Source organism: Glycine max, chromosome 20, assembly GCF_000004515.6.
Source record: "Glycine max cultivar Williams 82 chromosome 20, Glycine_max_v4.0, whole genome shotgun sequence".
Lineage (NCBI taxonomy): Eukaryota > Viridiplantae > Streptophyta > Magnoliopsida > Fabales > Fabaceae > Glycine > Glycine max.
Window position 1 is genome coordinate 29,339,415 of NC_038256.2, and position 25,120 is coordinate 29,364,534.

The following is a 25,120-nucleotide window of genomic DNA, read 5'->3' on the forward strand; positions in this document are numbered from 1 at the left end:
GTTTGGAGTCTAAAGTTACCGGAAAATATTCTTCATTTTCTTTGGCTCACATTTCATGAGAGCCTTCCTAGTAACATGTTTTGAGTTTATAAACACTTGTCTACAGATTCTTTTTGCAACAGGTGCAACAATAAAATGGTGATAAGTCCATTCTACACATGCTTTGTGATTGCCACTTAGCTATTCAGGTTTGGAGGTTCTTGAGGCTGGATACCAATGTGGCCTTCTACTCTGGGGATCTACAACACTGGCTCACGGACAACATTAAATCAACACGTGGAATGTTGTTTACTGCAACGTGCTGGGTGATATGGAAGACGTGCAATGCATTCATTTTCGGAGCTAATACTTGGAGCTTATGGAGCATTATTAATCAAATTCAAAACCTTCACATGGACATCATTAAGGTGTGGAATCACACTCCTCAACACATTCGTTTCGTTGGCTGGGAAGCTCCAACTTTTCCAGCCATTAAATTGAATATTGATGGCAATTCCTTTGAGAACACGGGGAAAGCTGGATTTTGAGGTTTTTTTGTCATCATATGGGCAACTGAATATTGGGTTTTTTAGGTCATTGCGGCAAATCAACTAGTCACAAAGCTGGAGCTTTCTGCTATACTTCATGGACTACAAAAAGCATGGGATAATGACCACAGATCCTTTGGCTATGAAACTGATTCTAAGATATGCTTGGAGTTAGCTACTAATACTTTGGAACCACATATATCATCCTCATTTGCCCATCATCAGCAAAATTCAAGACCTTCTAGCTCAAGATTGTAATGTTAGTTTGCATCACACACTTAGGGGGCAAACTTTTGTGCAGATTGGCTTGCAAAATATGGGACCAACCATGTTGATCCTTTTACTTCTTGGTTACACTCTCCTTCGGAACTACTTCCCCTTTTATCTACCAATATAATGGGAGTGGTTCATGTTAGGAACTAGCTTTTGTTTCCTTTGTTCTTTATTTTCTGATGTATCAAAAAATGTATAGCAGATGTATGGTGTGGTTTTTGTGCAACAATTGAGAGAAATAGAGTTGAGATTTTTTTTTATCAAAATGTTATTTTTGGAACCGATGATAAACAATGAAAATGAAAAATGAAGAGGTAAGTAAAAATCACCTTATTTCATCAATCTTATGACTAATTATTTTACGGAAAATGTGTTTCACTAATTCATGTGTGATATAATTATATCACCAAAATATTATAGATAAAAATTAAAAATAATATCATATATCATTTTTAACGTGATAAATAAGTTATAATATCTAATTGAATTAATTGGGTCAATAAGATAAAAGAGTGTAGATTTTAATTTAATTAAAAATTACTTGAATCATGGACAAATTATTTTATAACGACATTTAATTCTCAAAAAATAATATCGCGGTATTTAATTCCTTTAATTCAGGCAATATGAATCCCATAGGAATTGTCTTTGTACTTCATTTAATAGTACTCATATCTTAATTTGAATGTGTACTACTAGAAAATATAAATATTACATCGTCCAATTAACATCAGTTTATATGAAAATCGATACAAACACATACACACTGATTTTTTTTTTTAAAATAAGGAAATGTGATTAACATCGGTTGAGAGAACTGATGTTACAGATTAAACTCAACATTGGTTTTGTTTAGAACCAATGTTGAGCCTCAAGCATTAAAATTGATTTTTGTTTAGAACCGATGTTGATTTTAACATGTTAACATCGATGTTATGCTTCACCCTAAGTCTTAAACATCTTCATTTTCGCTCTCGCGCCCAACTGTCTCTCACAGCCTTTCTTCATTTCACCTTAAACCTTTGTGACTCTCATTTCACCCTAAACCTCTCAGTGCCCAAATTTCTCTTTATCTCAACTGTCGTTGTCGTGGTTGTCGTTGTGCCCATCGTTGTCGCCTCGTCACTGTTGCCATTGGTCACAGGTTCTTTTGTTATTTAACTTGTAATTAATTACTCTATACTTATTTTATCGGCTGCTATGTTACCCTGCTTAGACCCTCATGGAGTACTTTCCTTTGATTCGAACATCATTAACACATTGGCGATACTCACATTACCCTTTCTTGGAGGATTTTGAATATAGATTTAGCTGCTTATAAAATGAAGAATGTCTTCTTGGAGTGCACACACAATAGGAACTTCCATACCTTAACCTGGAGCTTCACATAATCCACAAAGTGAAGAAGTATTGTTGCTCTGTCCGTCTACAACCACCATTTTATCTTTCAAAACTGGTAATATTGTTTTTGCATTTGTTAGAATATAGTAATAATTTGTTATTTTGCTTGGAAGCTTACTTACATCTCATCAATCTTATATGTACTGGGATTGAGTTGAATAAATATTACCCAAGCTACATGATTTAATATTTTGTTTGTATTTGATATTTTCTTTTGTGCTAGTGAAGCTAAATTCCCAGATGTCATACATCTAATATGTTTGGATTGATATTTGTGATTACCTGTGTGCATAACTGCATATTGTGTGTTTGCAATTTACATTTTTCCATAAAATAAAAAAGAAATTGCATTTCATGATTTAAATGTTTGTAGAATTGTTCAAGTATATTCCACTACATTGCCTTAGGTCTTTGGGACTTATGATTTTTGTTTCTTTCTATGTGTATGACCAATTAAAATTTGAGACAATAATATTCCCAATTACTGTAGTATCAAAAAGTTATTGTCTTGTAATCATGATATGTTATGATTAATGATGTGTTTTGTATTGTCATGCTATAGGTGGAAGATAAAGGATTAACTACTGAGACAACTGACAAAATTGAAACTTTTCTCAAAGAAAAAGGACCTCTTCTAGCATTGTTGTCTAAATTTACAGAATGCAGTGCTTTCTTAAAAGATGATGAATTCGTTGCTGCATTGAATGACCTGGAATTTTATTTAAACTTCTAGATAAATCAAAATGCCTTGATAAAGTGGTTTTTGACTTGAGTCTTGCCCGAGGTCTTGACTATTATTATACTGGAGTTATATTTGAAGTTGTCTCTGAAGGGGATACTCAGGTAATTCTCATGAGTTTTATCTTATCTTTATTCTGAAATGTTTCTTTAGTCCATTTTTCATACTTTCAATTCAAGGGCATGGGGCATTATGCCAGCCCAGGTACAGGGGATGTTCAATGCGTTTAACGACTCTAAATGCTACAAGATAAACCCATCTTGATAAGCTAATGCTTTTAAATGTGATAGTCTAAATACGCAATGAAATGAAGGATAATGGTTCTTTTTTCCCCTCTCTTGTTAAACAAAGGAGAAGCTTTAACACTCTTTTTAAATAGGTAAAAAGAGCTTAATTATATGATAGATCTTTTTTCAATTTAATTGTTAAAATTTAAATCTAAATCATACCAGACAATAGAAGACTGTATATTTGCTTAGTCCAAGAAATTAACTTATATAGGATGAATTTGGATATTGAAACGTTGTTAGTGGTTTGAGAGGACAAGACGATTATTAGGCAAGAGAATGGTTTTAAGGTCAAATTCTTGGCTATTTGGGTTCTTTAAAAATTATCTGCTAATTTGGGATTTGAGATTTTATTGTTTCTTGGGTGAATCTATTTTATGCTATAGGATTTAAATCTGGATAGAGTAAAGTTTCATTCACTACTAGAAAATAGTCTTTCTACATCGGTTGACAACGCCTTTCTACATCGGTTATAACGTGTCATTGTAGCCGGCGTTGTTGAAAGTGTATCGTCCTACAACGATAGTTGACCACCCGATGTAGAATATTTACCATCTACATCGGTTATTAGGACAACCAATGTAGAAGTGTGCTCATTCTAAGACGGGTTGCTCTCTAAATCCATCTTAGAATGTCACATTTCTACATCGGTTGTCATAATAACCGATGTAGAATGGTAAGTATTCTACATCGGGTGTGTCCAGAACCGTCGTAGAATCCTACCGGATACACGATTCAACATCGATGTTATACTAATAATCGATGTAGAATGCTGGACATTCTACATCGGGTGTTTCGTGAACCGACGTAGAATCCTACCCTATACATAAGCATTCTACATCGGTTTCCCTAATAACCGATGTAGAATTATTATTTTATTTTTATTTTTTTACTTATTGTTCATGAATGCCAATAACAATATGCAAATATAGTGTGCTATGTATAGGCTTCCTTCATAGTTGCAATAAGCAGGACTTACCTTGCATTTGCAACAGGCTGATTCAATAAATACAATAAACTTCTAACAAAACAAGGAATCAAAATTTAAATTATAACAAATACCACACTGGAATAGCATTTCCAACTGATATCTCTTGAAATCCAAGTCCCAGTATGCCATCAAACTTGGCTGCCAAAAATGTAACACGAGGTTCCCTAGTTGCTTCAATAAATTTTTGATGGGTATCAAAAGGCACTATACCAATTACTAATCAACATATTATGAAAGAAGCCCTCTGACACCCTCTATTGAAATAAACATTGATGATTAGTAGTTCAGTATTATTTACCTGGTTCTTTACAACTATATCACCAACTCTGACACTGGCGTAGCTAAAGAAACCAGAAATTGCCCCGATACCATATTGAATTGCAACAGCAGTCCCTATATAACAGGGAGAAAAATATCATCACTGAGAAAGACATCATCTCAGCATCTCTTTTATAGGTCCAGAATAGCAAGTGGGCAAAAATAGAAGAACATATAAACATGTTGCATCTCCTCTCTCCAAATCTGCAAAACAACATTCATAGTGTGATTTTCTCCTTCAACAAATCCATAATTAGGAAACATTTTAAGATTTGAAGTAGATTTTTTTCCTTACAATTTCCACTAATTATGGTTTTGATCCTTATATAATATTTTTGTTTCGGTTTCCATGTTTTCACTCAATTTTCCAAGAAAGATTGCTTGCTAAACATATCAAGGCAATGGTCCTTGAGAGACCAAAATCGCGTAGTAGTATGAAACTATGAGGACCAATATCCAAGGAAAAGAATTACAAGGATTTTTTCAGGTCAGGCAATAATAAGGATTAAAACTCAAATGAGTCAAATAGGGACCAAAATTTATTTTGCACCATATTTAAATACACACACCAAGAAAAAGGTCTTGTATGTTAAGATGGCAATGCCCTTAGAACCATGTAAATCAAAGATAGAAAATTAAAACTAGCAGTAGTTCAATTTTCTCCTTCAACTAATTAACATAATCTAATAAATACTAAATTTTGTTTCCCATTCCCAAGATCCTTATAATTCAACCATACATGAATAGTGTAATTTAATTAAAATCATGTGGAAAATTAACAGCTGTAACAAGTTATATAAATAATTTAACCATAAATAAGTCCATACAGTATCACGGAATTCCAACCGAATTTAACCAACACTTAAAAATTTCTTAAATAAATTATGATTGTTTGATTTTAATAAAAATTATTGTTAACTTTGAAAAATTACAATAACTACATAATTTTATAAAAAAATTTACAATTATATCATAAAATTACTATTTCTTTTAGTCCCTAATTTTTTTTTTACTAGTTAATTATCTCAACTTTTTTCATTCTTACTTTTAGTGTTTAAATAGAGACTAAAAGTAAGGACCACAAAAAATTAAGAGACTAAAATTAGTCAAAAAAATTTCAGGAAGTAAAAAAGGAATTACTAAAACGTTTAGTAACTAAAGAAAATAGTATACCCTTATTTATTTAAAACACCTAAAAAATAAACAATTTTAAAAGAGTAGATGATACCTAGCTTTCGAGGGCTAGGGAACCTCCCCGAAGCAAGAAGCCTGTGAAAAGCTTAAGGGACTCGCGGGGAAGAAGACGCGAGCTTCGAGAGAGAGAAAGCTTAGAGAAGAAGAACTCAAGAGGGAAGAGAAGAAGCTTCTAGATATTATTTCTATATCTCTTTGAAGTTAGTTACAACTTATTTATATGTTTGAGGAGCCATATCTAACCGCAACGGGTTAGTAGCAACTAACCCTAACCAACTATGCCACTACTAACTACCCTTCCCGCCTAAGGATCACATGATCAGCTTCTACCTAAGCCCATTCACCCTAGCTGGTAAACGTCCCAGTGCTTAGGTAACTGCCTCACTCTCCTCGAACGTCATCGTTGCATGGCTTCGTCTTCCACGTTCATATCATCCCCCCTCTCTTCAGACAAAACCTTGTCCTCAAGGTTGCGGTGTTCTTTCAGCTGTTGCCAGTCTTCCCACGAAGCGTTGTCGGGTGATAACCCTTCCCCCTGCACCAGCACCATACGTCGTGGGCCATCTTCGGACGGAACCAACTTGGAGTCTAGGATTATCATGGGGGCTGCTGCTGGTTCATCACTAGCCATGGCAGGTAAGGGGTCCACGTTTGTTGTCGTAAGGTCTCCCACAAAGGCCTTGAGTAAGGAAACATGAAAGACAGGGTGAATGCGACTGTGGCTGGGAAGCTTCAGACGATACGCAACCTTGCCCATCCTCTCCACCACCGCGAATGGCCCATAGTACCTCTTTGCCAACTTTGAGTATGATGTCTCAAAAGCTGAGGTTTGACGATGAGGTCGAAGTTTGACCAACACCCAGTCCCCGATGTTAAACTCTTGAGGTCGTCTTTGTGCGTCTGCTGTCTACTTCATCTTCTGCTGTGCCCTGAGCAGTTTCCGACTGAGCAGCTTCAAAACCTCGTCGCGTTGGTTGAGCACCTCATCCACCGTGTTGATAGACGATGTCCCCCCCAAATATTCCGGAATAGCAGGTGGTTTCCGACCGTAGATGATCTTGAACGGGGTGATCCTTGTGCCTGAGTGGCATGAAGAGTTGTATGACCACTCAACCCATAACAGGAATTGCCCCCACGACGTTGGCTTGCGGTGGACAAAGGCTCGTAAGTACTGCTCCACGACCCGATTCGCGACCTCCGTCTGGCCATCTGTTTGTGGATGGTACGAGGAACTGAGACGAAGCTTGGTACCACTGAGTTCAAATAGCTCCCTCCAGAACTTACTCACGAACAATGGGTCTCTATCTGATATGATGCTACGGGGCAAACCGTGAAGACAAGTCACCATAGCTGTGAACAGCTCCGCCACCTTCCTTGTAGAGTGCTTAGTGGGTAACATCCCAGATGAAGCCCCTTCGGAAAGCAATCCACTACTACGAAAATTCATGTATAGCCTTTATACGAAGGTAAGCCCATAATGAAGTCCATGCTTAAATCTTCCCACGGCCGATATGGTACCGGAAGAGGGCACAATAGCCCTGCTGGTTTGCGGTTGTCGTACTTAGTAAGTTGACACGTGACGCAGGCTGCGACGAAGGTGCGTACATCACTCCGCATGGAGGTCCACGTGAAGTTCTCCTGCAACCTCTGAAACGTCTTCTGAGTCCCATAGTGACCTCCTGTCGGCGTACTATGGAATTCTTCCATTAATAGCGGGATGATGGAAGATCCTGCGGGAAGCCAAATGCGTTGTTTGTGAATAATCAATCCATTCTCGACCCTATATTCAGAGGCTATGTCGGGGTCCTTTTGGATCTTCTCCTGCAACGCTAGAAATTCTTGGTTTGTGGCTAACTCCTTCTTAAGGTCAATAATGAAGGAGAACTGTGGCACTGAGAGTAAGTACAAGGAAGCTCTGGCGTCTTCTCCGGCAACCCTTGATAAAGCATCTGCAACCCCGTTCTCGTGTCCCGGCTGATACTGGATAGTGTATTCGAATCCCAGTAGTCGAATCAGATACCGATGTTGCTCTGTTGTCTGCACTGCCTGAGTCATCAAATCCTGTAAGCTTTGGTGATCAATGAGAATCACAAAGGGGTGGCCCAACAAATAGTGGCGCCACTTTTTAACGGCCATCGTGATAGCTGCAAGTTCACGAATATATGTAGACGATGCTCGGAGTTTGGGGCAAAACTCTTTACTGAAGAATGCTATGGGGTGACCTGCCTGAGAAAGAACTGCCCCAACGCCGGTACCAGACGCGTTGGTCTCCACCACGAATGGAATATCGAAGTTGGGCAGTGCAAGAACAGGTGTCGTGGAAACTAGAGGTTATATGTCCGAACAATTATCGACTTGGTAATGGCTCTTTTCACTAAGACAATTAGTTTGATATGGTAATAGTTTTGGGGTAAGACATTAAATTACTACAATGTACCAAACTTGGTGTTTTACCAAAAAAGTAAAAAAATATATAAATAGACATGTATTAAAAAAATAAATATTAAACTTAGATGTATTGAATTAAGATTTTCAATGATTTTAAAAGAATTTTTTTTATTAAAAAAAGGTTTCAAGGTATTCAATCAACACTTTTTAGTGACATAAATAAGTCTTGAGGTATTTAATTAAGATTATTAGAATTTCTTAAGGTGTACAATGAAATCTAATTGTATTCAATTAAGATTTTTTACTTGTTAAAGAAAGTCTTCTGGTATTAAAAAATATAAAAATTTTGATAAATTCTTTTTTAGTATGAATTTTGATGAATTCCATGTGATTTTTCTATAGAAAATATACATATAACAATCCCACAAAAAAAATCTCAAGATTTCTAATGAATTTTGATGAATTATTTTGATAATAATTCTTTTTCTCTTTCTTGAAAAATATAGACATTCATGAAAACACTTCGTAATCTTCAATAACCACATGTTAATTTACCACATGTTAATTTACCAATGTCATGTACAAACTACTTCTCCTTTCTCTTACTTCTATGTAACAACTTTTCATTCTTAAAATACAAATAGAATCATTTGCTATGTATTATGGACACATAGATATTTTGACATGTCGGGACTCTATCTTTTTGTATTTGCATTTGTTCATGGCACTCCTTGTGCCTTATTTAACTTTTTATTATTAATACAAATACAATCACCTTCAATGACATGACAATGTTGTGTCACAGTAACAAGGCGTGATGACACCCAGTCTGTTGTGTTTTCGCTTAATGGAAGACAACTAACCACATATGGTAAAATGAAACTTAAAATTTGTTCAGGTACTTGGTTGAAAAAAATTGAATTTTCAAGTAATAACTTAAAAATCATCTATTTTTTAGATATGAAAAACTTATTTAAACCATATATAATTGGTGTTTTGCGATCCATAGTCAATGTACACATGTAACATGTTATGTCTTTTCTCACTTTTTCTCCACTATTTGTTGGATTCTCTTTTAACTTTATCCAGAGATATTAAATGCACACATCTTAATTCTTAATTTTACCTTTAATACTATCTTACTAATCTAATTCAATCGATTAAACATGATAAATTGATAGGTGAATTATTATATATTTCAAATAGTGTTTTTTTATTCCTACCAATAAAAATATTTTATTAATTTAATGTATATTCTTATTTTGAATGAAGAATTATCTTTAAAAAAATAAATAAGATAAAATAAATTACATATATGTTCATTAGATTATTCTAATCAATTTTTAGTATTTTGACAAACTTACAAATATTTGATTAAATAAAAGTGTTTGAGAAACAATTTTTTTATTGACGTGTAAGATGTACTTTTAAACGTAACTTAAATTTAAATTATCATTTTTATTTTTATTTTCAATAAAATAATAAAATCTACCATTTATCATTTTATATGAAATTAAATTATTTATTTTGATAAAACTTCTCCTTATCATTTATTAACTAAAAGTTATTTTTTAAATTGACTTAATTAAGTCTTTCATACTTAAAAAATAAATCGTTTTCCGATTACTAAATTTTTTGTCAAATAACTATGTGAGAAAATTTTCAACACCACTCATTACCACATTATCACTCCTTGTCATTGATATATAATTAAATAATTAAATCATTTTTTGATTACTAAATTGATAATGATGTGTTCGGGATAACATGATACTTCGTCTACTAAGTCATCATTTAACGGAATATGAAAACAACTTATATTCCAGATATGGAAAAATTCAATTAAATCTAGAAATAATGTTAAAAAAAATTATCACAATAAAAGTTTTTTAGCCGAAGAAAAATAGGAACATAATTGGTGGATAGATGGAATGTGATTTATTACCAAAAGAGGCAAAAATCAATTCTTACTCTCGTTGTGATTGATAACGAGAAATTGAGAATTGTTACAGAAACGATCGTGTTTTTTTTTTATTCCATCGTAAACCAAAATTTAGTTCTCCAGTTGAGCGTTCTTCCCACAAACCCTAATGTCGTTTCTTGAAGAATTTCATGCCAGTAATCTCTTCCCTTCTCTTTCTCTCTCTGCACAAATCTAGGAATTTTACGGTTCAATTATGTGTTTGTGCATTTTTCTGCAGATTTGGATTCACTACCCGTTATTCTTCGGAAGAAGTATACACTGTTGCGTGACCTAGATAAGAGCTTACAGGGTAATTGTAATTCTTTAATTTTATTTATTTATTTATCCTTTTACGAATGAAAACCTAATTATTTAAGACCCGATATCTTTTTCTTGTTTTTATTTTTTGGTTCTTTGATCATTATCATGATTAGTGGAAAAAAATTCATTTGTTTGAAAATGCCATGTGGGTTTTAGTGGGTTTAATGAATTTTAGTGGCTCTGATTATCATTGGCTCTGTTGGTGAACTGAGTACAATTTTCTCCTAGAATGTGTGTCTAGTGTGATTCAGTGGAATGATAATGGTTGAACTTCCCTTGGAATTGTATTGTCCTTTATGCCTAGGTGATTTCTGCCATGGTTTCCAGGTTACCGGGATTTTAGACTTGTTACCAATCAATTTAACACAGTCTATGTTGCAAAAGTAAGCAAGATGCTAGTTTGATATCAGTCATTTGATATAGTACCTGAATCCTTGGCATAGAAAACTCAGAAACATAGTTATTAATCACAGATAGGAGCACAAAGCAGTTAGCCCTGAAAAGGCTGTAGCAGGATAGCGGGATAACTTTGAGTATAAATACAAGCTGAGTAATTTATATTACACATAAATAATGCTCAAATTTAAAAATAATTACAAAAAATGAAAAATATATTTAAATTAATAATCAGAAGTTACATTTTCCAGCTAAACACACAAGTCATTAAGAACAATAATCAAGAAATTGAATAAGTGTAAGCCTCCTAGTGGATGATGCTACAACTATTTCGAGGGTGTCCGATGAAGTTAGAAAAAGACAATCAAAGCAGAACACAAACATAGGATAAAGGGGTGAGTGGTAGAACAGAAGGAGGACTTAGGACATGCGCACGCAAAAAAAAAAGAAGGACGTGCAACAGAATAGGGGCAGAGAGAGGGCACAGACCTCTTAGGACTTTTGTGAAAACTGAAAGAAGTAAAGGATGTGCGAACAATCAACAGTCTGAGTACACGCAAAATAGAGAAGTGGGTATGCCCAGGCTTTGGTGGAAATTGCTGGCATTGGCTGGAAACAATGCCAACAAGCACTGGAGTGTTGGTAGTTTGTGTCAAAACCAGGATTTTAAATAGTGCGCTATAGCAACATAATGGTGCGGAGCTGCCCCTGCCTGCTTCAGGGGCTGTCATAGTGTAGCAGTTTGGTGTTGGTGATTACAAAAAGGCCCTTTGAACAAAGAAGATAGGGCTTTCTTGGGGGGATATTTTTGGGTTTTTCAATTTCCAAAAGTAAAATCTATAGCTGTAATAGTAGTGAAAATTTTAAAGATGATGACTCCTATCTAGGAAACCTGTATTTGACTTTTGTTGGTATTTACTTGTATGTTTTGTTTAAGATACCTATGACTTTCTATTGTTAATTAAGAATGTCATTAGTTTCAAGTAATTTTTATCAATTATCATTATGTAAACTATATGAAAAATTTCAAAATAGCCCACTTCCGCTATCCCACTATAGCGTTTTTGGTTCTGGCTGCTATGCACCACTAAATTTTGTATTGTCAATCATTAAATCGTGAAATGCCAAGCTATATAGTTGTCTTAATAAAATAGTGTTCAATACTTCAATGTAATGATTTTAAACTAGAAATAGATAAAGCAACTTAACCATAAGCCTAGTAAATCAAAATGATCAGTTATGTATGAGTTTGTGAAGCCTCTATTTTAAAAGAATGGAAATGAAGTAATGAAATAGCCAAATATAATACATGTATTGAATGAGTGAGTGACAAACAAAATAGTAGAGTAATCAAATAAGATAACTTCAAAAGCGCTCCTTCTATTCCTTTTCATTTAATAATTTAAGCTTATATATGACTTTTCAATTTCTCTGAGAATTCGTGAAAAAAAAGTAAAAATGAAAAAAGATCGTTGAATCATGGAATTCATATCAATGATATGAAATTTCACCGATTTATTCTTGTATTGTAAAATTTAAAGTCATTTGAGATTAATCTTATGATACTAATAGGTAGCTGAATCATATCGAATCTTGAATTATAAGATTCTAATTACTATGAATTTCGGTACATTATGGTAAGCTCGTGATCAGAATTTTGAAGACCTTTTTTTGGTTAATTTCAGATCATGTCCTATCAGTGTTATTTTCATTTATATGGTATATGTTGCTTACAATTACCCATAAATATGATTAGGTATTAGGTATAAATTCAACGGACAGTGCACTATTTTCATTCTTGTGTTGTGATCAGTATCTGCAATGCCCATTTTTGTGTTGAAAAAGGAAAACGAAAATAATCAGTTGTGCATCTCTGTTTTCTACTGTATGATATCACTTCTTGAGAGTCTTGTCTGAGGGTTCCACTAAACAGAAGCATTGTGATGTGTGTAAACAGATATTAAAAGGCAAAATGAACAGCGTTGTGAACAAGAAATTGAAGATATTAAGCGAGGTGTTAGGTCTGGAAACATCACGCCTGATACTTCGGCAATTAGATTCTCTGATGAAGCGCTTGATGAGCAAAAGCATAGCATCAGGGTTGCTGATGAAAAAGTAGCCTTGGCTGTCCAGGCTTATGATTTGGTAGTCCACACTTATCTTGTTACATGCAATTTTAAGATCGTAGTTAATGTTTGTCTTTGAATATATCTGCCCGGACTGTGATATTGTGGGTTTTTTTGGCAATACCCTCTGTGATATTGCTGGATCAAGGATCCAATTTCCACGACTCTGCTATCTGTATCTTTTTTCTTTCCTATTTTCTTTTTCTTTTTTTCTTTCTTTGTGTTGTCAGTGGTTTTCTTTACACTCAGGTGTCACAATGAAATAGTTGTCCAGACATGGTTCACGCATGATGTTAATGACTTAATTTTCATTTTGTTCCACCTCATTTAGCTTAACTGGAAAGCTTGGTAAGATAAATTTGATGCAGGAATAGAATATATATTGGCATGAATTTTAGGTAAAGTTAATGCTAACTGGTTTCTTCCTTTGTTTTCAAGGATTAGTAATTACATATTCATGATTTTTTTGCAGGTAGATACAAACATACAACAACTTGATCAGTATCTGAAAAAGTTTGATGAGGAGATTCGGCGTGGTACTGCAATTCCTACCTTTTTGTGCAACTCGTAATCTATAAATGATGTTAATAGTCTTCTGATAAGGTTGAAATATATTGTATTTGATAACAACTTAATCCCATTTGTATGAATGAAACCTAATTTTATGACTTATGACAGAAAGAGAAAACGCTGCAATAACTGGAGTACCTGCTTCAGGTCCTGAAGGTAATACAAAATCTGGAAGGGGTAATGAAAGTGGTACTGGTAGAGGAGGGCGAAAAAAGTATGTAACTCTTCTAGAAATAATTGTGATTGATTTTGTTATAGCTAATAACTTGATTGATGCTTATCCTTTATGCTTTTTAACTGTCACATACTTGCATTCCCTAAATACGGATTCCAGCCTTCCATTATGGTACTTTGTTATGTGTTGGACTTGAGAAATAAACACCTCATATTCTGAATTAAGATATAAATAATCTGGTTTTAAGGCTAGACTTGAGTACAAACACAGGGTTTTCCCTAACAAGGAGTTTCCTCCTTCAAAACACAAGGAATAATATGATACCATGATTTCCTTTACGAGTCTTTAGGAAGTTGAGGATTTCAAAATCTATGTGCAACTTAGATTGCATCTCCCATTTTTTGCATCTAATCCTCATGGTGAGAATTGGATCTTGGTATTTTGGCATTATCTCCTCTTCATGCTTCTCCAATCCTTCCACTCTAGAGTGTATCCTCCTTGATGGCATTTGGCTGGTCAGATTAATTGTTGGACTCAAGAAATTAACACACTGAATTTTGAATAAAAATAGAAATAATTTGAGTTTTAGGTCAGATTTGAGTATAGACCAGTGTTATCAGACTTGGACTGGTCATTGACTCAATCGGAGTACTGGGTCATTGAGTCATGGGTCTACTACCCAATGAGTCACTAATTGACTCATTTTTTTTATCGGCAAAAAAGATGTATAAATAAATGGTACAAGGGGGTACCACAATGCCAAATACAATTGGTGAGACTTGAGGGGCCATCCTAAAAGCTCCCTTGGTTATGACCTATTTAAATTGAGCATCTATTGGGAAAAATCCAAGTCCCACATCGATTAAAAATAAAGCCAAGTTAGAGTAAGTTAGAGTATATAAGTGAGGGGCAACCCTCACCCCTTGAGCTAGCTTTTGGGGTGGAGTTAGGCTTAAACTCACATTCTAAGATTCTAAGATAGTATCAAAGCATATCCAATTTTAATCCAAAGGACCACCCACCATTGTTATCCACGCAGCAAGCCCAAGAAGTGCTGGGTGTGTATTGGAAAAAATCCAAGTCCCACATCGGCTAAAAATAAAGCCAAGTTAGAGTAAGTAATAAGTGAGGGGCAATCCTCATCCCTTAAGCTAGCTTTTAGGGTTGAGTTAGGCCTAAACTCACATTCTAAGATTGTAAGAGCATCTAAATTAAAAATAACCAAAGATACAAAGGGTTAGAGATTAGGCATGTGCCTACACATGAATAATAGAACGTGGTATTACAACCCAAAAACCATAAAACAGCCCCATCAAATTACCCTCCACGAAGTCCAGCCCCAAAATGACCATATATCACAACATCAATTTCCAAGCAAGCCAACAGCATCAAAGTTGTGTCGTTTCTCGTGAGCCATGTGAACACAAAGCTTAGTCTCGGGGACTGCCAACAAACACCCCACATAGACTCACTTTAATCACCACTTTGATCATGCATACACCCTGCAAATACGCACCAGCGATGATGCCCCCTACAAACCCCTCAGCATCACGTATCAGTATTAATGCATAGTTCAGTGTTACACAACCACTGAGAAACAAAAAGAGAAGTTTCTGCACTTCCTTTTTATCCACTGCCATGCTCAGAACAGGGTTTCTTCCATCAATTTTGCTGCTCAGAACAAGGTTTCTTCCATCAATTTTGCTTCAGCAAACGTTGCTCCCCTAAAAATGCAATCATTATGATGGGCACCAAATGCTCCATAATAAGGCACACCAAACAGTGTTTCACTTATCATTCATATCCTTGGAGCCACCACAGGTAGCATGTTGGTAAAAGTGATCTTCCATGGAAGCACCGTTATAATTCCTAGTTTAGAGTGTCACTTACACCAGATCTGATTTACACTCAGGCACAAAAACATAATATGAATTAATGACTCATCCACTTGAGCAATGAAGGGGTAGGTGTAATCCTCCACATGTATATCTCTTTTACGTAAATTATCTCATGGCTAATTTGTTCAGTGCTACCCTCCATAACAAGAATTTAGTCTTTGGAGGTAAATCCAACTTCCATAACCGAGTAAACTGAGATTGCTGAAAGTCGACCTGCAGCATGAGAAGAACATGATAAGCTAAACTTATAGAAATTTTTTTTGATGATTCTGCCAACCAAATGCATTTATCTGCTTGTGATAGTTGACTCTAATGACCTGGTCTATATTAAAAAAATTAAATATTTCATAACCTATAACTTTTATACTTTAAAAAATATCATTTATTTATTCAAACAAGATATTTAGTAATATATAAAAGCAATGAATAACACATAAAAGCAAGCTAGGACTCAGAGAAACTTAAAATGACTCTAGAGTAGAGTAAAAAAAAACAAAAAAAAGACTCAAGAAACCTCTTGTTTTGACACTTGTTTTCACACTAATTTTCAATTGAAATTTCATAACTAAGATTGGTAAAAAATAGGCACCAATTATAGAACAAATTTTGAGCCAAAACAACAAGCACACTTCCCTTTCACTTTTTCTTTTCTTTTTTGGACACTGATTTTCCTAACAACTTGTGTGATTTTTCTTATTTTTTCCTTTTGTCCAAATCACTTGTTTTTTTTTTATAATTTTTTTCCAGATGTCTAGAAAATTCAACAAAAATTTCAACTCAAAATTCGTAGTGACCAATTCTCAGTAATTTTTACAAGTTCATATGTTTAAGCTGTCAGTACTAGCGATTTCAACCTAGAAATCAAGAGTAGTGTTTATGTTGCTTAATGCTTGGATAGTTACAATTTGTATTTGCTTATGTTCAATTGTCTTGAATAACACAATTCAAGAGAGCTTAAGACTTATTTTGATTCACAAATCCAGTCATGACTCAGCACCACAACTCAACTTCTTCATAGGCATCATATAGGAAACTTAGAAAATAAAACAAAGTTCAACAACAAAATTTTTCTAGGAATTGATTTAGAACATGTTATGAACTAAATAACATGCATGAATTAGACTCAAAATTCAAATGATAGGCTAAGAATGACAAGAATACATGAAAAAATGTATCTAAAATTCAATCAACAAAATCAAAATTCAACACAAACTTAGAACATAATGTGACAATTACTATGACTAAACATGACTCTAAGACAATACAGTGTTGTCAAATGGCGGCCATGGCGGCACAATGGCGGAAAAGCGTGGTGGTTTTTTGAAAAAACGCCACCGAATAGCGGTGGCGTAGTGGCGCCATGGCGGCCACCATAGCCATGGCGATCATGGCGGATATGGCGACATGACGGAAATAGCATGTTTTTTTTGTTTTTTTTCCCGCGGTAGGAGTTGGGTTGACCCGACCCAACCCTACCCGGTAACTTAATCAAAAGCACAACCCTCCCCTCCCACGCAAGGTTGAATCAGAACGCAGCCCTCCTCCAAGCTCCAACAAAAAAGTGCGACCCCGGAACCCAGCTGCGACCCCTACAACCAGCCGTGATGCCCCACACCCACGCGCGACTCACTGCACACAGGACGCAGCCTGTAGCGACGACCCACGGCGACGACGAGCACAGCGCGAACGGAGGCGACGAGCACGGCGCAAACGACGGCGACGACCCTCACGCAGTGAACATTGCGATCCAACTCAATGGTGGGCGCAAGTTTTATTTTTCTTTTTTTTTTAGTTTTGTTTTTGCTGTTTGACACCCCTTTTCTCAGTCTGCAGCTTTTTTTTTTCCCTTTTGTTATTTGACACCCTCTTTTTACTTTCGACAGTTCCATTTTTAACTTTTTTTCTATTTGACACCACAAATTTTTTTTTTTCTGTTCAGTCCTCTTTTAAATGGCTGAACCATCATCCGATGTTGCTACTGCAAGTGCAACGAGAAAAAATAAGACAGATCCAGACTGGAAATATTGTCATTCACTGGTGGAAGGAGATACAAACACCATTGTTTGTAATTTCTGTGAAAAAATCACAAAGGTAGGAATATTCAGAGTCAAACAACACCTGATTGGAAAGTCAGGCAACGTTGCAGCTTGCAAGAAAACTCCACCAAATGTAGTCGAAGAGTTGAAGAAATATATGGCTACCAAAAAAAGTGGGACCACTTACAATACTTCTGGCAGTGGTAATATGACAAATATAAGAGATTTTTAATTTGGTGAACCAATTGGATGTGATGGAAGTGAAGAAGATGAGTTTGTGGACTCTTGTAATGCTGCTGCAAGTGCAAAGACAAAGTGTGGGACTAAAAAAGGACCAATGGACAAATTTTGTAAGAATCCAGAAAATGCAATCAATCGGAGAAAAATGGAGATGTTGAGGCAAATGAACATAAGAGAGTCAATGGATAAGAATGAAGTATTGAAGGTGCATCAAAATATTGCTCGCTTTTGATACCAAGCAGGTTTGTCATTCAACCTCATTAAATTGAAAAGCTTTGAGAATATGGTTGCAGCCATTGGTCAATATGGGCCACATTTGCCCATTCATAGCTATCATGACATTAGAGTTCCACTCCTGAAGAAGGAAGTTGAATATACTGAAAATTTGATGAAAGGCTATAGGGAGCAATGGGTCAAGTATGTTTGTACTATTATGTCCGATGCATGGACTGATCGGAAACAAAGATGCATCATTAATTTTTTGATTAACTCTCAAGCTGGTACCATGTTTTTGAAGTCTGTTGATGGCTCTGATTTTGTAAAGACAGGTGAAAATCTTTTTGAGTTGCTTGATGCCATTGTGGAGGAAGTTGGAGAAGCGAATGTTGTTCAAGTTGTAACCAATAATGAGAGCAACTATGTTTTAGCGGGGAAGTTGTTGGAGGAGAAAAGGAAACATATTTATTGGACTCCTTGTGCAGCTCATTGTATTGATTTGATGCTTGAAGATATTGGGAAGCTTTCCTTGATAAGGAAGACAATTAGAAGGGCAATTAATCTAGTTGGGTTTATCTATGCCCATTCTAGTACCTTAAGTTTGTTGAGAAATTTTACAAACAAGAGGGAATTGGTGAGACGTGCTATTACTAGATTTGTCACTTCTTATCTAATCTTGGAAAGGCTCCACAAAGAGAAAACAAATATTAGAAAGATGTTTACTTCTGATGAATGGACCTTGAACAAGCTATCTAAGGAGCCTAAGGGAAAAGAAGCTGCAAAGGTAGTTCTTATGCCTTCTTTTTGGAATAGTGTGGTTTACACTCTTAAAGTCATGGCTCCACTTGTGAAAGTGAGGTCTTGTGGATGGTGAAAAGAAACCAGCTATGGGCTATATTTATGAAACAATGGACAAGGCAAAAGAAACAATTATCAAGTCTTTCAACAACAATGAAAGCAAGTACAAAGATGTGTTTGCAATCATTGATAAAAGATGGAATTGTCAGCTTCATAGGCCATTGCATGCAGCTGCCCACTTCTTAAATCTAGAGTTCTTTTATGACAACACTGACTTGGAGTTTGATTTTGAGGTCACCAATGGTTTGTTTAAGTGCATTAAGAAGTTGATTCCACAATTTGATGTGCAACAAAAAATTCTAACCGAGTTGCATCTTTACAAGATTGATGCTGAACACTTTGGTTCTAACTTTTTAATGGCTCAAAGGAAAACCCATTCTCCTAGTAAGAAACTTTTACCATATGACAAATATAAATACCATACTATTTTTTTATGTATTAGTGTTATAATTCATAATTCTAAGTTATGCTCTTGGTTGGTAATTGGTATTGCAGCATATTTGTGGCGAATGTTTGGGTCACAAACTCCAAATTTGCAGAAACTAGCTATTAAAATTTTGAGTTTGACTTGCAGTGCTTCAGGATGTGAAAAAAATTGGAGTGTGTTTGAGCAAGTAATTGTGACAAAACTCTAACTATACTTTTTAATTTTATTTAATTTTGATGATCAAGTTTTATTTGGAGTATATTTGAGATTGAAATCAATATTTATTTGTTACGTTGTAGATTCATTCCAAAAAAAGAAATAGGCTTGAGCACAAGAGGTTGCATGATTTGGTGTTTGTCAAATACAACTAACAATTGAAGCAAAGATATAATGCAAGAGATGAAATTGATCCAATTTCTCTTAATGATATTGATGTGTGCAATAAATGGCTCGTGGGAGAGATGGATCAAGATGATGATAATGATGCTGGAAATGATTTGGTATTTGAAGATGATGATGCTCTAAATTGGGCAACTGTGTATCAGGCTTCGGGGGTTGGAGAGTGTAGGATGTATACTAGGCGGAAAAAGCAAAAAACAAGAAGTGTTACTGCTACACAAACTTCTAAAAAACAGACAATGGTTGTTGGATCTTCATCAAGGAAGCAAAAAACAGTCTAAGAAAATGATGAGGATCTAGATTTTGAGAATATTGATCTTGAATCTGAAGAAGAAGAAATCATGGTCAATTTTGAGGCGTCTGATGGGGAAGAGGGAGAGGGAGATGCTCCATTACCATATGATAACAACGAAGATGATTATGTTGGAATTGGAGAAGATGATTAGAACCTCAACCTTCACTTTGCACTTTGCATTATGTTTTTATCATTTTCTTATTTTGAACTCTTTAATGAGTTTATTTGGTGTTGGTACTTGATTATTGTATGAACTCATGAAATTTTTTTAGTTTATTTGAATGCAATCCTTTTATTTTTTTTCAATTTCAATGAGTTTATATATATGTATTTTTTTTTTTGTCCACCATGACATCCACCATTTTCCGCTACGCCATCCACCATATTTTTATGATGGATTTTTGGCTTTCCGCCATGAATCACCATCCGTCATTAACAACATTGAGACAACATGGATTAAGTGATTTACACTTAGATTTTTGTGTTTTTTTTTCTAATCAATATTTTGGAAGAAAATTTAGATCTAAAGGTTCAACATAAGAAGATTATGACTGAAAAATGATAGAACCTAAAAACAACACAAAAACATGATCCAAGAATAGATCTATAAAATTTGAATCATAGAAATACAAGAACAAATGTAGACCTAAGGTTTAATCGGTTTATTTTTTTGAATCTACTCTAAATAACACCAAATCACAAGACAATGAAGGATATACATGGAGAATAAGATGAAGAACAAGGAATTAAAGTGAATTGACCGAACAATGGTGTAGCTCCATGTGTAGCTTGTAGGCCTTGGATCTTCTTCATCAATGGAGTCCTTTGCTTCTTGAAGATCAGGGGTAGCGGAATGAAGATGGAATAAAGATGATTGGAGACGCTACTTCAAGGAGAATACGAGTTAAGAAGAAGCTCACCACCATAGGAAGTCAGAGCTTGGAGGTTAGAGAAGATGAATGGACGGAGAGGGAAAGGAACACGAAATTTTGTGCCTCAAATGAGGTCTGAACTTTGAAGTGTAATTCTCAAATGATCAAAGTTAAAAAAAATGTACACATATGACCTCTATTTATAGTCTAAGTGACACAAAATTGGAGGAAAATTTAAATTTCTATTCAAATTTCACTTGAATTTGAAATTGAATATGTGGAGGCAAATTTTGGAGCCAAAATTTCACTAATTATGATTAGTGAACTTTAGTTATTGTTCAGCTCACTAATCTAAGATCAAGTTCAAGATTCTCCACTAAGTGTGCTTAGGTGTCATGAGACATGTAAAACATGAAGGACATGCATTCACCTTCCCCTCTAAAATTTAATTGAATTGACTTCTCCTAATTCAATTAAATTTATTTCCTAACACACACATCAAATATTCACTTAATGTATGTGAAATTACAAAACTACCCCTAATACAAAAACTAGTCTAGATACTCTAAAATACAAGGGCTGAAAAATCATACATTTCTAGGGTATCTTACCTACATTATGGAGTCCTAAATACAAGACTCAAAAATAATAAAAATCCTAATATAATATATACAAAGATAAGTGGACTCATACTAAGCCCATGGGCCCAAAATCTATCCTAAGGCCCATGAGAACCTTAGGGCCTTCTCCTGCATTTCTAACCCAATTTTCTTGGAATCTTTTATCCAATGTGCTTGAAGGGTAAGATTGCATCACCAAGTCCAATAACTCTGGTACAAACACATGGTTCCCCCCTAAAAAAGAGTTTTCCTACTTCAAAACCCAAAAATAACTGTCCTAATTCCCTTTACGAGTCTGTAACACTGACACAACTTATATATTAGCTATCACATCATAGCCTTCAATTATCTAATAAAAATTAATATATAAATAACTTCCTAGTACAAAGTTATAACTGCCTTCTGCTCCCCTCAACCAAACACATCATAAAAGAGATTTTGGCCTAATTACTTCCTAGTACCAAATTATTGGAGTGTATAGACACTACAACAGCAACAAAATCTTATTCCACTAAATCTTAAATCTTATTCCACTAGGTGAGGTTAACTAGATGGATTGCACGATGCCATTTGGCTAAATAGACACTAGTTATCTGAAAATAAGGAAGCCAAGGTTAACAAAAATTGATTGTAGAAATATTGATAAGTTCAGGGAAATTATTTCCCATTATCTTTAGATAGAGAACACATTTCAGTATCTCAGACTAGTGAATGTATAGACAGTTGTCAATTTTGCTGGAAGAAATGGATGTTATTCTTCTGCTATCCCATGTTTACGTACCCACTTTTTCTTCATTTAATACTTTTATGGTTACTGAGGAGACCTACATAATTTGACATGTGACATAATCACGTGCTACTACTTGTACATTGTTGTCTGGATACCTTACTCATCAGTCCTAGCATCTCTATGTGTAGTTAAACCTCAATTGTTCCTATTTTTTTGAGTATATGAAAGTATGAACCCCTACATCCTCTAGTACTACTTATTCTGATACAAAACCCTTGAAGTGGAAAACTTGGAAGCCAAATTTTGTTTTCAAAAGATATTTACCATAATGAAAAATCCTTCTGATGAAATAAAATATCAGAATTTTATTTTATAATTACTTATAACTACCTTCATAGCAACAACAGATTGCATTTTAGTCTTAAAACAATCTTATCCTTAAAACATTTATTATATAAGTTTATGAAGTGAGGAAGTGATATTTTATAGTTTTAGCTTTCTCTTTTTTCTTCTCCCGTTTTCCCATTATGGAAGCATTTATGCTTCATGCTAAAATATCAAACATTAGAAAGCAAGAATTGACAGAAAAGATTATATAATCTGATGTATATTTTGAATTATCAACTACTCCAGAACACGGCAAACAACAATGGTCACAGAAGCACAAGCCACTTCAAACCCAACTGGCATGGATTTAGAGTTACCAGTTGATCCAAATGAACCCACATACTGCTTTTGTAATCAAGTTAGCTATGGAGCGATGGTTGCATGCGATAACCCCAATGTATGTGTGTTTGTTTATCTTTTTTCCCCATATATTTTATATCCATTTTACCCACATTCCTTACATATTTCCTTGATCTATTCAAAATGACAGTGTAAAATAGAGTGGTTTCATTTTGGTTGTGTTGGTCTGAAAGAACAACCAAAAGGAAAATGGTACTGTTCGAATTGTGCAGCAACCAAAAATCGGCGTAGAAGCAAATGAGGCTGACAGAAGAATAAGAATAAAGTTAAAAATGATTGTATTGAATGTGCGTATATATATTTTAATATCTCTAGAAGGGAGTTATTTATATTGGGCCTAGAAACTTTGCTTCTGTAGCTGTTATTAATCGGGAAATTATGAAAGTACAAATTTCCAATGACTTATGGTTGGTGGCTGTGTTTGTATATTTAATTGGTTTTGTACACACTTCAGAGCTATGTTCCTTTAAGGTTCTTCTCCTGGCCATCAAATGTTTCCTTTTCATTGTAGATCTGGGTTGAAAAAGCACGGAATTACTGTGTACTTGTGTAGCATACCATGTAGTTTCTGCTCTAATTATATAATTAGCAGTTTAGTTATGACATTTGTTTAATTTTGTGTAGCATTTGCTGTATTTCATGTGTGCATGAAAATAGTAATATAATTAATAATAATATAATATAATAGTTATTTTCACATTTAAATATTTATATTTTTTTCATAGTAATATACATAATAAAACATAATATATTGTAAAATATTAATTCATATATATAGCAATGTATTGATTTATATATAATAATTTGACACTTTAATTTAAATTATATCATTAATTAAAATATTAAAAATTAAATAATTATTAATCAAATATTTCTCTTAGAAAAATTTGTATAATAATTATAATTTTAAAAAACTTACATAATCTGTATCAATACAATATAATTTTGTGTAATTTAGTTAAAATTATTTTTCATGATTTCATAATATATAAAAAATAAATTAAAAGATAATTTTTAAAAAATTATATGTAAATTTAGTGAAACAATTTTGGTGAACATCAAATATTGAATATCAAACATTGAATATGATTAATATTTATCATATTTTTATCTCATCTTATTCCACTCCCATGCACTATAATATCTTATCATGTTTTTACCATACTAAATGAGCCCTTAATATTTATTAGTTACCAAATTGGGAATTTTTTTTTCTACGTATGACACCACAAAAAAGTAAAAACCATCTCATCAAATTCTAAAGGAGAGCAAGGATGCCCAATTGGGCATGGTATCTTATGCGATCCATGTCAAACGGTTGTTCTTGCACCTTTTTGGATTTTTTTATTTTTTTTTTATCTTCGGATCGACAAATCTGGAACGGAAAAGGTATAATCATTCCAGAATGTCGTTTTACCTTTAACTTTAAGATTTACTTATCCAAAAGCCAAAAAAGGTGCAAGAAACAATTTTTTGGTGCAAAAAGCAATATTGCTGTCAAAATTTCCCACCTTATCTTATGGATCAACTAGCAAACACTACTACTACAAACTAAATGTTGTATTGTAACCTAAAGTAAATATATATCAAATGATCTCGATAAAATTTAATAAATTTATTCACCAAAAGCAATAGTCCTGACAAATTTTCCCACCTTATCTCATGGATCAACTAGCAAACACTACTACTAAGAACAAAATGTTGTATTGTAACCTAAAGTAAAAATATGCATCAAATGATCTCGATAAAATTTAATAAATTTATTAAAAAAAAACATCAAATATATTTAAATATAATTTTTTTAAAAGGCAAAGAAAATTTTATTGATAAAGGTCAAAATGTACCAGTTGTACCATGACCAAAACATCAAAATCCATTACGTAATACTATGCACATAAAGGCCAACATCTAGTTCACGCACATCCGCCAAGTGTCGTCCTTCTTCTTTACCAGAAGAATTGGGGAGGAATACGGGCTCGTGCTTGGTCGTATCAGGCCAACTGAAAGGAGATCGGAGACTTGCCTTTCTATCTCGGTTTTCTAGAAGTGCAGGTACCTGTAGGGCCGTATGTTCACCGGGGAAGTCGAAGGAAGGAGATTGATACGATGAGTT

At 34.4% G+C, this 25,120-nt stretch overlaps 3 protein-coding genes across 3 annotated transcripts; 2 read left to right on the plus strand and 1 right to left on the minus strand.

Annotated features, from left to right (window-relative positions):
- Positions 1–6,127: 6,127 nt before the first annotated feature.
- Positions 6,128–6,487, minus strand: LOC113000727 (uncharacterized). Its single transcript, XM_026127411.1, has one exon. The coding sequence runs from the start codon at positions 6,485–6,487 to the stop codon at positions 6,128–6,130; it is 360 nt and encodes a 119-aa protein (XP_025983196.1).
- A 3,508-nt stretch (positions 6,488–9,995) lies between these two features.
- LOC100811464 (PHD finger protein ING1) lies at positions 9,996–23,607 on the plus strand. Its single transcript, XM_003555672.4, has 7 exons — positions 9,996–10,236; positions 10,320–10,391; positions 12,756–12,943; positions 13,397–13,460; positions 13,603–13,708; positions 22,894–23,044; positions 23,138–23,607. Exons 1-7 carry the CDS (start codon positions 10,209–10,211, stop codon positions 23,246–23,248), a joined length of 720 nt encoding a protein of 239 aa, XP_003555720.1. The 5' UTR covers positions 9,996–10,208; the 3' UTR covers positions 23,249–23,607.
- Positions 16,720–20,344, plus strand: LOC102662820 (uncharacterized). The gene is made up of 2 exons (XM_006605676.4): positions 16,720–19,531; positions 19,644–20,344. The coding sequence occupies exon 1, from the start codon at positions 18,127–18,129 to the stop codon at positions 18,931–18,933; it is 807 nt and encodes a 268-aa protein (XP_006605739.1). The 5' UTR covers positions 16,720–18,126; the 3' UTR covers positions 18,934–19,531; positions 19,644–20,344.
- Positions 23,608–25,120: the final 1,513 nt, after the last annotated feature.